Source organism: Eriocheir sinensis, chromosome 19 (genome assembly GCF_024679095.1).
Source record: "Eriocheir sinensis breed Jianghai 21 chromosome 19, ASM2467909v1, whole genome shotgun sequence".
Lineage (NCBI taxonomy): Eukaryota > Metazoa > Arthropoda > Malacostraca > Decapoda > Varunidae > Eriocheir > Eriocheir sinensis.
In genome coordinates this window covers 15,347,635-15,363,251 of record NC_066527.1, presented here as the reverse complement: position 1 = coordinate 15,363,251, position 15,617 = coordinate 15,347,635, and the positions used below count along the sequence as shown (strand labels likewise).

The window sequence follows — 15,617 nt, the reverse complement described above, 5'->3', positions numbered from 1 at the left end:
CCCTCCCCCCACCAGGAACCCCACTCCAGACCTCTCCCTGGGCTTCCGTTGGGCGCCGGTGACCCCGACCAACCTTCACTACCTGAGCCTGACCCCGACTGCCAAGATGAGACCCGACCCGCGCACCGAGGTGAGTAGTGGTGGTAGTAGTAGTAGTAGCAGTAGTAGTAGTAGTAGTAGTAGTAGTAGTAGTAGTAGTAGTGTGGGGAGGTAGTGGTAGTAGTGGTGATAGTAGTAGTAGTAGTAGTAGTAGTAGTAGTAGTGTGGGGAGGTAGTGGTAGTTGTAGTGGTGGCTGAGTGGTTAGCGTCCCGCCCGGTGCCACAGCTGGGATTTTTCAGTCACCGCCGAGTGGCCACAGACTACCCACATGCTGTCCTGAAGACCACCTGTCAACCCGGACTCTAGATTCTCTCTCTAAAGAGGATCAAAGATGAGCTCCGGGGGGCAGCATGAGCCAAGTAGGATGGCACCACTATAAACACTTGCCTGCGCCACAACGGGCTGGGGCCGACCATTAGGCCCACCAAGGAGGTCTACCCCAGCCATAGGCCAGGACGTAAAGAAAAAAGTAGTAGTAGGTATAGACGGATAGATAGTTAGTCACGTTAATAGATATATAGACAGACACAAATAGATAAAGGTATGTAGGAATGTAAATGAATAAGTAGAAAGAAGTACAGACAGATAAATAGATAGATAGCAGTTAGATAAATATGTGGTTAAACTAGTAGATATAAGTATAAAGAAATACCTTGATAAATAGATAAAAGCACAGACAGAGAGATAGATAGGTAAACAAACACAAGCACAAACAAACTCCCTGATCCGTTGGCTCCTCAGAATCACGCCTTCTTAGCTGACCTGCCCACGAGGGTCAACAAGTTGCTGTTCCCGGAGAAGTTTGCGGCCCCGAGTGTGGCGCCCAGGGGGGGAGAGGACGCCCGGGGACGCTGCCACGCCTAGGGGGCCGCCACGCTCCAGGGGGGACGGGGGAGCAAAAGGCTGGAGAAAGGGGTGCTGAGATGAATTATAAAAGGAAGGAAGGGAAGAGAAAAAGAACAATAGCGCCGTTAGAAGAATAAAGAATAAAAATATTGGAACTGGTCTCGAACTTTGATCCGAATCCTTCATGTTCCGAGATACTGCTTCGAACTGGGGAAAGCAGGCAGGGAGGGAGAGGCGGTCAGTCATTATCAGTCAGTTCAGCCAGTCACTCAGCCCGTCATCTCTTCCCTAGAAGCAAACTGGGTAAGTAATCCACGTAGTATATGATATAGGTGTAAAATGGCAGGATGCATAGGTCCAAATTGTTCAACATTTCGGCGCCCAAACACACATATTTGACAAGGCTTTCGTTAGAGTTTTAGGCATATCCAGCGGTAGTTTTATGACCCTGGTGGTAGTTCGACCCTCCTGTATCAAGAACCTAAGAAAACACTCGTGAAAATCCGAATGAGCTCCTTTTTAGCCTCCATATTCTTCGACATTTCGGCGCCCAAGCATGCATATTCGACAAGGCTTTCGTTAGAGTTTTAGGCATATCCAGGGGTAGTTTTATGACCCTGGTGGTTGTTCGACCCTCCTTCTGTATCAAGAACCTAAAAAAACACTCATGAGAACCCGAATGATCTCCTTTTTAGCATTTGGAAATAGTTGATGTGAGGAATGGAAGCGTCTGGGAATATTGGGAAGGCGGTAACGAGATGAGTTGATGAAGCCTCGGCGCATAGTTGTAAGATACTCTTGCGGAATGGACTCGCTGGTGCCTATTACACTGGACAAATTTTCCGTGGATCTTCAGTCAAACCACGATTTTCGCTCGCGTGGTTCTCCTATTTCCGTGGTTTTCTGACGTGTCCACGATCTTCCAAAGCAACGGTAGATTTCACCAAAGGATGACGGTATTACTCACCATCATCATCGGCAGCAATAACAAGAAACAAATGAAAACCACGTCAGCGGAAATCGTGGTTTGGCTGAAGATCCACGGAAAATTTGCCCAGTGTAATCACCCCTTAATTAGTTGGCAGGGCTTAGGGAAGGCTATCTCCTACCTATACATCTATTCTTAGTGTGTAGCTTCCTTGCCTGCAGGGAGGGACCATGCATCACTCGTAATAAGGAAATAGATGAAGGCTGTTATAGAGTAGATTAAAACAAAGGAAGTACTAAATAGGGTGAAAATAATCGTAGTGAAAGAAAGTGAAGTAAAATAAAGTACAAGTGAAAAATATATAGACGTAGTAACTAGGAATGAACAGGAAAATAAAAAAAATCACAGGGAAATAAAATAAAGAAATATGACGTCAGTTATATATAGTAAGGAAATCAAGTAAAAATAAAAAAGGGAGAGGAGGGATAGAATGAAGATGCTGGTAATTCATGCATAAGGGATTTGGATAGTATAGGGATGGGCGAGAGTGGAGTCTAGGGCCGCGGGAGGGATAGAGGCATGCAGTTAATAAGTTGAGAAGTGAATTTATCATGAAAATATAGAAAGTGCATGGAAGGAAAGAGAGAATATTGTGGCGGAATTTAAGAGGTAGAAGACTTACTAAAAAATTATGAAAGAAAAGGAGGAATAAAAAACACAATTCCTGATAACATTCTTTTAATCATTGTGGAAAATTATCATTATCATTATAGGTATTATGAATCATTGGGTTATGTACAATTTATATTACTTGTACACACACACACACACACTAATTACAAACTCTTCTTATATAAATGCCCAATCACTATATTATTTCCAAACTCAAATAAATAATAACAGATCACACATCACTATCAATATCCCCCTCATTCACCATCATCATCTTTTTTTCATTATCAATCATATACTTTAAAAATCATCACTTTAGATAAATGGACCCAAAAAAGTTAATGACAGTCTTCTATGAACATCAGATTAAGTCACCATCATTGTCTTTAATCAACATCACTATCATTTTAATTGCCGAGCCTTAAGTGTTCAAAGATAACCACTGATAAACGATGAAAAAATAAGATATAATAAAGATAAGTAATAAAGAAAAATAATAACAATACAAACAACGCATAAAACTAATAATAATAATAATAATAATAATAGTTTACAAGAGTTTCAGACTAAGGGTTGTATTATTAAGCATTTCGCCGTCCAAGAACACAAATTTGACAAGGCTTTCGTAGGAGTTGTGGGCATTTCCAGGAGTACTTTTATGACCCTGGTGGTAGTGTGACCCTTCCTCTGCACCGTGACCCTGAAGAAACACTCATCAGAACCCGACTGACCCCCTCATTGAGCTTTAGAAATAGCTGATGCAAGAACCGAAAGTGTCTTGGAATACCGACCTAACATCAAATTTTCTAATGGGTCAAGTTTCAGTTTCATGGACGTCATTTACTCTCGCTAAGATTGTATTGATAAACTGAGATAACGGAATGTATGAATAGATTTTTACTGTAATTGAGATATCTTGAAGCCCCCCGCCCCCTCAAAAAAAAAAAAAAAAGAAAACACATTAAAAAGACATGAAAACCAAAATAAAAAGTAAAAAAAGTGAAATAAAAACACAAGAAAAAAGTAAATAAAAAATATGAAACAAGACCCCCCCCACCCCCCACAATAAATCCAAAATACATCCTCCTCCCTTTTTTTCCAGTATTTATCATTTTCATCTTCTGGGCAACAATCAACGTCTCACAACCTTAACTTAGCAGGAAATATATACACATAAAACATGGAATAAATGAGGATGAATGTGATATGTGGTCAAGAACACACACACACACACACACACACACACACACACACAAAAATGCACACATATACACACAAAACTCTCTCTCACACACACACACACACAGAAACACACACACACACACACACACACACACACACAAAACACACACACACACACACACACACACACACACACACACACACACACACACACACACACACACACACACACACACACAGAAACACACACACACACACACACACACACACACACACACACACACACACACACAAACATATACACACACACACACACACACACACACACACACACACACACACACACACACACACACACACACACACACACACACACACACACACACACACACACAAACGCAAACAGAAACATTCATCACACAAACAGCAACACAAAAAACAAGCGAAGGACAACCAACACAAATAAATAAATAATGTAGAAAAAATAATAATAATAATAAAAAAAAAAAAAAAAATATGTAGGTTCCAGTTTGAGGTATGACATGAATTAACAAACAACAAGAGCATCAACAATAACAACAACTTGAATAATAGCAATAATAATAACAATAATAATAATAATAATAGTAATAATAAATAGACAGCTGCCTTTCACCTCATCACTTTTTTCTTTTTCTCATTATCAAAATAAATAAATAAAATAAATAAATAAATAAACAAAAACAGTGAAGTCTTATTCCACCGTCTTTTATTTTTTACAATTTTCTTTCACTCCAAAAATTTCTAACATTATTTTTTCTGGGACTTCAAATTCATGCCTTCAAGGATTCACTGTTGTCTTGGAAGAATCTAATTGCCTTCTTTTTCTTTGCATATAATTATATAACTTTTTTTTCTCAAGTGGAATTCAGATTAACCCGAAAGCAGCGACGGCCCAAATTTGTGGCTTTACCGTGTACCAGTGATGGCCCAAATTTGTGGCTTTACTGTGTACCAGTGATGGCCCAAATTTGTGGCTTTACCGTGTACCAGTGATGGCCCAAATTTGTGGCTTTACTGTGTACCAGTGATGGCCCAAATTTGTGGCTTTACCGTGTACCAGCGATGGCCCAAATTTGTGGCTTTACCGTGTACCAGCGATGGCCCAAATTTGTGGCTTTACCGTGTACCAGTGATGGCCCAAATTTGTGGCTTTACCGTGTACCAGTGATGGCCCAAATTTGTGGCTTTACCGTGTACCAGCGATGGTCCAAATTTTTGCCATGATATAACCCCCCCAAAATGGATGATACATAAACTGATCACAAATGCGTTGATATATATTATGAAATGGTTTGCGTGAGTGATGATATTTTCTCATTTTTCTCGCTTAGAGGGGCCTTTTAGAAACATGGTCCCTGCAGCTACCAGGTTAAAATGGACTTACATATTTTTTTGCTTGTATTAATTATTATTATTATTATTTTATTAGTTACTTTTGGATGGATATACTTTGGATTTCTCTATTTTTTTATATTATTCCAACTTTCTTTTCTTTTCTCTTTTTTTCTTTATTATGCATTTCCTATAGAGACACTGTAATATTCCTTTTTCCATTATTCTACACACACACACACACACACACACACACATTTCTTCTCCTGTTTGAATATTCCCCTTCTCTCCTCCTCCTCCTCTCCCTACTTCTCTTGAGCCCACCCCCCCTCCCCACACACACACATGAAGCCTCCTCACCCAACACCAAATCATCACCATTCACCACCACTTCCGGAGTCGCTGTGGTGGTGGTGGTGGTGGTGTTGTTACTCTATCATAAATATGTTGCTGAAGTGACTTGCACACATCCGACTCACTTCATCTGGTGAGAGAAAGAAAGAGAGCAATTTGATTTAGAGATTACACTATTCCCTATGTTATAATTACAATGATAGGAGTAACAAGATATATCATTTATTGCCAACTCAAAACCAAAAACAGCTTCTGAACTGTTTTTTTCAGTAGAGAAGAATAAAAAATCTCTATCACACTGCTCCTGTAAAGATAGTACCCCTTATAATGGCCTACTGTGTCATGCTATAATAGGTGGTGGTTGAGTGGTCAGCATGCAGGCACAGTGTATTGGAGGACCCAGGTTCATATCCCGCCCGCCACTACAAGCCAACAATTTTCAATCATCGCCGAGTGGTCTAAGACTACCCCTGATGACCGTCTATCAACCCAAACTCTTGCAAAACTTTCCCTGGATCATTTTAGTCATTCTACTCTGTACTGCTGAAAGAGAATCTATATCAAGACCCTCCAACCCTTTCCTCACTCACCCGTCACCTCCACCAAGTTTGCATTCTTGTGGTTGAGGACCACGTAGAACTCTCGTCCATCCCCGCAGCGGCCAACGACCCAGTGGTCCTGCGCAGTCTTGACCACCAACTCCCCACTGCGGCACCTGAGGGGGAAAGTGCAGAGTGAGGGTGTGTGAGACAGCAGGTAAGAAGAATCACTTAAAACTTGTCATGTGAGTGCTTCAATAAAGATTATGTGATTCATAGAGCTTAGAAAGTGAGCAGATAAAATTAATGACTGACTTAAATGAGAATGTAACAGATTTCCAAGGCAGGGCAACTGTCCCTCCTTGTCCCCCTCCCTCTGGCTGCCCATGGGTGATGGGTAGGGAGAGAGAGTGTGTGAGAAGGAAGATAGAAGATTAGGTGAGATCAGCACCAAATGTAGCCACCCCACCACAACAGAAAAGGCTCAGGGGCCCTTCCACCATCAATATGCAGGGGTCCCGTAGGCTGTGCCTTCCACCTGTCGCAGGCAGCAAGCTCACCCATTGAGGAGGATGATGACCCAGTCCCATCCTCTTCCTTTCGACTTATTTTTGGCATGGATAGGCTTTACAGAGAGGGGCTTCAGGCCCTTGCCCAAGCAACCCAGTTCTGGGGCTGAGATGCAGGACCCCTGAGAAGATAAATCCCCTGGCCACCTTCATGGCCATCCAGAATCAATAAATCTTACTGAAGGAACACCTTCGTTCAGCGAGAATTTCTTAGTTACCGTATTTCACGGCGTATAATGCGCAGCCCAAACTGTAAGACAACAATTTTGGAAAAAAAAAAAGTTAAAATGCTCTGAAATATGTACGGTTCAAGAACATTGACGATGTACAGTTTCCCAAAATTGAGATATTTTTGGTGTAACCTGTACTGCTTGAATTGACAAGTGTCATTGAATAAAGCAATGAAAATGGCGGCCGGGCTGGTGTTGTGAGAAATACATCCCCGTACATACTGATGATGCACAGCTTCTGATATCATAATAAGCATATTATTCTCACCATCACTCATAGGTTATGACAGACAACTAGGCAAGACACAATTCACACGGTTCTGGTGACGCGCAACGCACGTTCTGGATGCCTGGCTTTGCTGTTGGCTTGCTGTGTTGGCGTGTTGCTATATGTGGTGGTGGTTGGGGGTGGAGGGGGAGCCCAGACACACTCTAGTGTGAACCAATCAAGAATAAAGTTATTATGTGTGTGGAACAGTGCTGGAACATGGATTGGAGATTTATTTATTTATTGATCAACTGTGTGGTGTGTGGACCACCAGCATGTCCTGCTTCGAATTGGCAAGTGTACCTTAGTAGTCAAAACAATGCAAATGGCAGCTGGGGTGTTAATCGGGCGCCGACGGAGAAGCAGGATAACAACAAGGCATGGGCGACCCTCCACCGATTTCATTTTTTTTATAGTAGTTATTTGATCGCCCTGTATTCTATCACAAACAATAATAAAGTAAGTTTGCAGTTGTAATTGGGAAAAAAAAAAAAAAAAAAAAAAAAAACAACTTAAAACACCCCAAAGAAGAAAAAAAAAGTTGTACCTTCGGCATATAACGCGCAGGGGTAAACTTTTAGGCATTTTTTATCTGAAAAAGGTGCACGTTATACGCCACAAAATATGGTAAATGTCTCGCGTCAAATAGATTGTCTACTGCACACACACACACACACACACACACACACACACACACACTTACTTCTTCATGTCGCAGTGCATGTCGGCGATGGTCCTCATCACCTCGGCGGGGAGTGGCTGGTGTGGGGCGTGAACAGTGCTCTTGGTGGCTAGGTTCATGTGGTTGTGGTACACATAGCGGAACGTACCACTACTACTTCCTCCTCCACCACCACCGCCCCCTCCTCCTCCTTCTGCTGCTCCTCCTCCTCCTCCCCCACTGCCCGCCTTCCTGCTGGCCTGCTCACCGATGTCGCTCGCCAGCTGTGAGATCTTAGGCTCAAGTAGTCTGTCGATCTTCTCGTAAAGGTTTGGTGTGAGGGTTTCTGATTCTGTGGAAAGAGGAATAGGGTCAGGTTTGGTCAGGTCTCTTCCTTTCTTTCCTTCTTCCCTCTACGACACCCAGCAGCCTCCCTTCCTCTCTTCCTTTCTTTCCTCTCCCACACCCAGCAGCCTCCCTTCCTCTCTTCCTTTCTTTCCTCTCCCACACCCAGCAGCCTCCCTTCCTCTCTTCCTTTCTTTCCCCTCCCACACCCAGCAGCCTCTCTTCCTTTCTTTCCTCTCCTTTTCTTTCCCCTCCCACACCCAGCAGCCTCCCTTCCTCTCTTCCTTTCTTTCCCCTCCCACACCCAGCAGCCTCCCTTCCTCTCTTCCTTTCTTTCCCCTCCCACACCCAGCAGCCTCCCTTCCTCTCTTCCGTTCTTCCCCCTTCTTTTCTCTCCCCTACCCACCATCGAAGGTAATGCAGACGGTGATGCCGGCGAGAGAATAAAGCAGCAGGTGGTGTGGCTTCTGCTCCCCCTTATTGTCTGTCACGTGGACTCGGAGGCTTGGTGTGACACCCGCCGACCCCATGAACCTGTGTGACCAATATAATAAGTCTGATTAGTAAGGAAGCATTTATGAATATATTGAGTGCATAATTGAGGCCCTGCATGGAGAAGTGTCCCAAGCAACACAATAGCCGGTTTGGAGTTAAGCACATATAGCACTATTTTCACCCTTCTACTTCAATCTCAGCATGTCGGAAAGGACAAAACGTCACTCGCAATTCGGTTGAAATGCTCCAAAACCAGAAAGGTGAAACTGCACGCTCGCTTGACTCGCACGCCCAGGCGAGACGTGCCTCGGAGGAGTGTCCCAAGCTCCCGGCCGCGGTGGTGGTGGTGGTCACGTGTGCTCCCCTACCCAGCGCACTGTAGCCATGCAAGCGAGTTTTTTGGTGTTAGTAATCAAACCAGTAATACTTTGTGTGATGACTCGGGCTTGGGGAGAAAAAAATAGCATGAAATTGAATAACCGCTTACCTGTTTTGTTTGTTGTTTGCTTGTTTTTATTATTGTTTGGTTGTGTCTGGAAGACAACATGGGCAGAATAATACACAATCACTACTGGATTTGAGTTCTTATTGCCTAGAAACACAAAAAACTAGTTCCAAACAACTGATTTTTTTATTTGTTGTTTGTTTGTTTGCTTGTTTGACATTACGTTAGTTTTTCTGTGTTAGTAATCAAACCAGTAATACTTTGTGTGAGTGAATCTGCTCATGATGTCATAAACAGATCATTTGGTTGTTTGTTTGTCTACTTGTTGTATGTTTGTTTGTATACTTTTTTTTTAATCTTTCTGTAACTAACATCAGAGGTTTTGTCTTGAAAAATACTTTAAAACGATGTTTTCAAAATGCTCCTAGCTTCAATGACAAAAAAGTTATTCATGATTTACGTTTCCAAAACTTTGGAAGCTATTTTTCTGACGTTTTAAAAATTGGTGCTTGAGATACTTCTCCACACGGGGCCTCAATTATATATAGTGACTGTTTGGGTTATAGTTAGGTAAGGTCAAGGGTCTCTTCAAGCGCACGAAAGCCAGCGAGTTATGGTAGAAATCAACAAAGAACGACCTCACTTTATTGTATAGAAAGTCTCATTAGTAAGGAAGCATATATGAATTTTGTTAGTTCAGACCTATAGCAACTGTTTGGGGTTTTGTTATGTTATGTAAGGTTAAGTTTAGGGTATCTTCAAGCACATGATAGCCAGCACCTTATGGTATAAATCAACAAAGAATGACTTCACTTTGTTGTATAGAAGTCTCATTAGTGAGGAAGCATATATGAATTTTGTGAGTTCAGACGTATAAATCAACAAAGAATAACCCATATATGAATTTTATGAGTTTAGACCTATAGTAACTGTTTGGGGTTTTGTTAGGTTAGGTTAAGTTTAGGGTATCTTCAAGCACATGATAGCCAGCAGCTTGTGGAATAAATCAACAAAGAATGACCTCACTTTGTTGTGTAGAAGTCTCATTAGTAAGGAAGCATATATGAATTTTGCAAGTTCAGACCTATAGTAACTGTTTGGGGTTTTGTTAGGTTAAGTTAAATTAGGTAAAGTTTTGGGTATCTTCAAACACATAATTGGCAGGAACTTATGGCACAAATCAACAAAGGAAGAGCTCACTGTGTCAGATAATAAGTTTGATTAGTAAAGAAGCATTTATAAATTTACTGGGTGCATATATAGTTACTGTTTTGAATACAATCCCCCAAAATTTATTCTACAGACACAAATTCCCTAACCGAAGTCAAGTGTACAAGAAAATAAAACAATAAACTGTCACTATCACCATCATCACCTGGACAGATAAGACGTGGGAGATGTTGACGATGATGATGAGGCTGGCTGCTGGTGGTGGTGGTGGTGAGCGTTGGTGGTGGTGTGGTGGCGGGAGGCGGGCAGCAGCTGGGTGGTGAGGTACTGGGAGAGGGAGCGCAGGTCCTCCATGGCCATCCCACACCTGGGAGGGGAGGGAAGGGAGACATGCAGCAAGAGGTTCCCCCGGTGGTGTGAGGAGGGGGAAGGTGTTGCAGGAGCCTCCCCCTTGGGTGGTAGGGGACTCAAGAGAGCACAGGCTGTTACACAAGAAGGGTGTGGAAGATATTGCTCATTTTAATTAATCAGCTTCAAAAATTTATCCTGCATTTTGGATTCTGAAGCAGCATGGTGTATAAGCCTAAACAAATTTTAACCTGGAAGAAGAGACGGGCCAAATTTGTGGCTTTATCGTGTACCAGTGATGGGCCAAATTTGTGCCATGATATAAACCCCCCAAAATAGATGATGCATAAACTGATCACAAATGCTTTGATACATATTATGAAATGGTTTGCGAGAGTGATGATTTTTTCTCATTTTTCTCACTTTGAGGGGCCTTTAAGAAACATGATTCCCGCAGCTACCAAGGTTAAAGAAGGCATTTTGATAAGAGAATGTAATCTGAAAATTAGTAAATGAATGCTGAAGTAACAGTAAATCTTAGTAATTCAGATATACTGATTTATGAATAAGGTATGAACTGACTGATTCTTGTGATGTAAAGAATGCTTTCCCTTCTAAAATAAAAAAACAATAGAATACATTAAAAACATCATGTATGTGAAAGTTTCCATTTTTTGGGAATATACTTTCAACTGTTATGTTATAGTGATGACCAGTAGGACCCCTTAACCCATTCACTGTGGATTTCCTACCAGAAGACATCACCAAGCTACAGGAATGGAACAAAAAGTGGCTACTACAATCAATGAAGAAAAATGTAGTCCTGCACCTTGGGAGGGGAAATCCAGCATACCAATACCACATGGCAAACACTCCACTATCCACCACAGAGGCAGAGAAAGACCTGGGACAGTATGTTACCAGGCTACCAGTGAAAGCCAAATCCATGCCAATTGCAGCAGACAGGTGAACACACACACACTCACACCCACACCCACGCTCACCATACTACGTGGTGGTTGTAGAAGAAGGCTGTGTGGGTGATGGCGGGGAAGGTGGCCTGCAGCAGGGAGAGGCAGCAGTGTATCCTGAGGAAGGTCTGGCGGTCCAGCGGCAGGAAGGACACGCCGGACCATACCGCCAGGATGTCCCCCACGCCCAGCTCCACCGAGGACATGTACTGTGGGGGGCGGAGGTGTTAATATTCAGTGCTGTGTTGATTACCAGCACGTGCCGTGGTTCACCATGGTCTGATCACGCTCTGGACATGTAAAAAAACAGATCTACTCACCGATGTCAGGAAGTTGTCCAGCGTGTCCTTGAGTCCCGGGATGCCCTTGGAGGTGTGGAGCTGGGCGAAGGAGTGGTGTCTGAGGGCCAAGGAGCGGTAGAGGGCAGAGAGACAGGCCCGCAGCACCACGTCTTGCACACCCTCACTCTGGTACTCACGCACTGGCCCGGACTCCCTCATGCGCGACACCCACCCGATACTCACTGTCTGGAAGGGAAGAAGGGGTGAAGAGGTGAAGGTGTGAAGGCAGTAGGAGGGTGTGAAGGTGAATGGAGAGTGAGAGGGTGAAAGGGAGGGTGGGCAGTGGTAGGAGTGGGAGGGGATGTAAAGAGAGGGTGTGTGAAGGGAGAGTAAGGGTGTGAAGGGAGAGGGAGAGTGTGATGGGAGGGGGAGATTGTGAGGGAAGGGCAGAGAGAGTGAAGGGAGTATGAAAGGAGGGGGAGATTGTGAAGGGAGAAAGAGGGAGGTGATGGAGGGGGTGAGTGTCTTGAAACTAACCTAACCTAACCTATCTAACCACTAAAAATCATAAGAAAAAAATGCATACGTTTACCTCCATCACCACCTTCAAGAATGTTATATATAGCCAAACACCCCTCGGCCCCTTACCAACACCATCCATATGTTGGGCTCGGGCTGCAGGAACACTTGTCTCGTCTTCTGCGTGTGGACGGCCTCACAGTCCCCGTCCTTCCTGAATGTGCTGTGGGGACAAGGAAAGGAGAGTTGTGGTCGAGGTGGCTTAGTTGGTCGCTTAAAAACTACAAAGGCGCAGAGGATATGAAGGTCAGAAGAGCTCAGGAATCAATACCATTTATCTAAAGCAAATATTTGGGGAAAAAATCATGAGGGGATGGATGGCTGGGTGAGGCAGGGATAGGAGTGGAAGGGGGTGTGAAGGGAGAGTTAGAGGGTGAAGGGAGGTGATGTGAGTGGGAGGGTGTGAAGAAGGGGGTGACGGTGTTGAAACTAACCTAACCTATCTCACCACTAAAAATGAATGCGTGGAATGAGTCTTTTCCCAACAATCTCTCTAGCATCTGATTCCAAGCCCCCGATATGCGAGGTGGACTCTAGCTTAAAGTTTATGCAAGTGACAACATTAACAGTCATATTGTAAGACATTTCGCTGCCCAAGAACACATATTTGACAAGGCTTGCGTAGTAGTTGTGGGCATTTCCTGGAGTAGTTTTATGACCCTGGTGGTAGTCTGACCCTTCTTCTGTAGCGTGAACCTCAAGAAACACTCACTTTAACCTGACTGACCCTCTCTTTGACCTTTAGAAATAGTTGATGTAAGAAGCAAAAGTGTCTTATAATACCGACCTAAGAATCTACAAATCTTCGCCTAGAGCAAATGTCGGGAGAATAAAATGATGCTTGTACAAATTTCAAAACCTTTATCTGCAAGTCTTGAATATGTTTTTCCACCTCTGCTCCCCCTTGCCTTTCCCTTTCATCTACTCTCACCCCTCTACTCTTCCCCTTATCTACCGCCTCCTCTCTCCTCTCCCTCACCTTGAGAAGCGCGTCATGGCCTCGGCGAGCCCCACCTGCCGCACCTGTGTGTCGAGGTCGGCTGTCTTGGGGTAGTAAAACAGGATCTTCTCTTGCTCCTGACGATAAGAAAAATACAATCAGTAAATATGTAAAGCCAAAGAATTATTATGCTTATTCAATTTCTACTCTCAAGGTGATGGATTATCTATTATCTTCTATCATAAATTTACAAGGGGATAGTTTTACCCTATATACCTTTACTTTTTTTACTCTACTTATTGATTTGCCCTAATTTTTTCCTCCTTTATCGATTCTTTTAACTTTTTCTTTTCCTTCTCCTCCTCCTATTTTTTTCCATTTGTCATTTTCTTTTCTTTTCCTCCCCTTTCTTTTCTTCCCTGTCCTTTCTCTTCTCCTTCCCCTCCACTTCCTATATACACCACCACCACCACCTTTGTACCCCCCATCACCAACGCCATAACCTCCACTTGTGACCACTACCACCTAGGGTGACCACCCGTCCCTTAAAATACGGAATCATTCTGTATTGGAGGATGAAATGATGTGTTCCATTTTAAACCAATACGGAATGCCATTTGTTCCGTAACTGGCTGTCTGGATGGTCAAGCAGATAAAATTCAGGATTTTAAAATTTGAAATTTAAAACTACAAAAATCAAGCACAAAAACAGTCTGTAAAATCATGTATTTGTCATGGGTTGTTCTAAAATACATGTAGAGCAAGCAACGCAATGTCAGGGCCCCTCCCCCCCCAACATTCTTCCTTCCTCCACCAGCAGCGGGCAGCGGCTGCCGGTCAGGCAGGGACAGAGGTGGAGTAGTGACAGTAGAGAGTTACTACCCGTTCCTCAGAATACAGAAGCGTTCCGTATTTTAGAGCGAGATATTGCATTCTGTTTTGAACCAACACAGAACGGCATTTGTTCCGTGCATGACTGCCTGAATGGGCAAGAAGATAAAATTCAGTATTTTAAATCTGTAGTGATGGCATTTTTCGGTCAGTCTCAAAACCAGTCAGTAAAATTAATGTGTTTGTCAAGGGTCGTTCTGAAATACGTGTACAGTACGTGACATAAGGTCCCTCCCCCTGCCTCCACCAGCAACGGGGAGCGGCTGTCATGTCCAGGCAGGCTAAAAAAATTGGGTTGGTACCCGTCCCTTAAAATAGATATGTTCTGTATTTTGGTAAAGATTCGTATTAGGTCCGTGCCAGTATCTCATAATCTACTTTATGAAACATCAGTATCTCTTCATATATCTTTTCTACAAACCTTCAACAGTCATGGAAATGCTTTGAAAATCCAATTCAAGGACTTTTTTTTTACTCTTGAAAATAAGGGATAATGTTTACGGAAGCGCGTTGCCTCCTCTGGCGGCGGCCGCGACGACGCAGCAGCCGCCGCAGCCGTAAAATAGCTCGCAGAGGGTTTAGGGTCGGGGAGCATATTTAAACTACTCCAACAGAACTTTCCGACCTCCTAATGGGGGGGGGCTGCGCCCTCCTTGACCCCCCCTTCTAACCAGGGGGGGCATAGCCCCCCCCTGGACCCCCCCCCACATGTATATGTTACTTATTTCAGCGAGGAGGTATTTCTCGCAACACCGGCTGCACGTCGCCAGAGGAGGCGACGTGCTTTCGTAAACATTATCCCCTATTTTCAAGAGTAAAAAAAAAGTCCTTGAATTGGATTTTCAAAGCATTTCCATGACTGTTGAAGGTTTGTAGAATAGATATATGAAGAGATACTGATGTTTCATAAGGTAGGTATTAAGATACTGGCACGGACCTAAAACGAATCTTAACCCGTATTTTTCTTAGCTCAAGGTGGCAACCCTGCTACCACCACCACCACCACCACCTCTGTACACCCTCATCACCACCACCACCACCACCTCTGTACACCCTCATCACCACCACCACCTCTGTACACCACCACCACCACCACCACTGTACATCACCACCACCACCACCACCTCTGTACACCCTCATCACCACCACCACCACCACCTCTGTACACCCTCATCACCACCACCACCACCACCTCTGTACACCCTCATCACCACCACCACCTCTGTACACCCTCATCACCACCACCACCACCACCTCTGTACACCCTCATCACCACCACCACCACCTCTGTACACCCTCATCACCACCACCACCACCACCTCTGTACACCCTCATCACCACCACCACCACCACCTCTGTACACCCTCATCACCACCACCACCACCACCACCTCTGTACACCCTCATCACCACCACCACCACCACCTCTG

The 15,617-nt window shown here is 43.8% G+C and overlaps 2 protein-coding genes across 5 annotated transcripts in view; one reads left to right on the top strand and one right to left on the bottom strand.

The window, feature by feature from the left end:
* The window catches only part of LOC127000768 (acetylcholinesterase-like), a 55,600-nt gene extending 54,495 nt beyond the window's left edge, over positions 1 to 1,105 (top strand). For all 4 annotated transcript variants that reach the window (XM_050864801.1, XM_050864800.1, XM_050864803.1 and 1 more), the window contains 2 exons: positions 16 to 130; positions 842 to 1,105. In XM_050864801.1, coding sequence (XP_050720758.1) covers positions 16 to 130; positions 842 to 964 — 238 coding nt within the window. In that variant the 3' untranslated portion in view covers positions 965 to 1,105. The remainder of the gene's footprint in view (positions 1 to 15; positions 131 to 841) is intronic.
* Positions 1,106 to 4,462: 3,357 nt separating this feature from the next.
* Positions 4,463 to 13,746, bottom strand: LOC127000770 (vacuolar fusion protein CCZ1 homolog). Its single transcript, XM_050864805.1, has 9 exons — positions 13,337 to 13,746; positions 12,427 to 12,520; positions 11,818 to 12,024; positions 11,531 to 11,706; positions 10,384 to 10,545; positions 8,475 to 8,602; positions 7,766 to 8,075; positions 6,047 to 6,171; positions 4,463 to 5,586 (listed from the first exon to the last, which is right to left on the bottom strand). The coding sequence occupies exons 1-9, from the start codon at positions 13,351 to 13,353 to the stop codon at positions 5,531 to 5,533; spliced, it is 1,275 nt and encodes a 424-aa protein (XP_050720762.1). The 5' UTR covers positions 13,354 to 13,746; the 3' UTR covers positions 4,463 to 5,530.
* Between the last annotated feature and the right edge of the window lie 1,871 nt (positions 13,747 to 15,617).

Bases quoted from the DNA above. Each gene is read 5' to 3' on its own strand.
- LOC127000770 (XM_050864805.1), bottom strand. The intron at 10,546-11,530 runs GTGAGCGTGGGT...CTCCCCTCCCAG, and splicing joins TACAACCACCACGTAGTATG to GTGTGGGATGGCCATGGAGG. The intron at 8,076-8,474 runs GTGGGTAGGGGA...CTCTTTCCACAG, and splicing joins CGTCTGCATTACCTTCGATG to AATCAGAAACCCTCACACCA.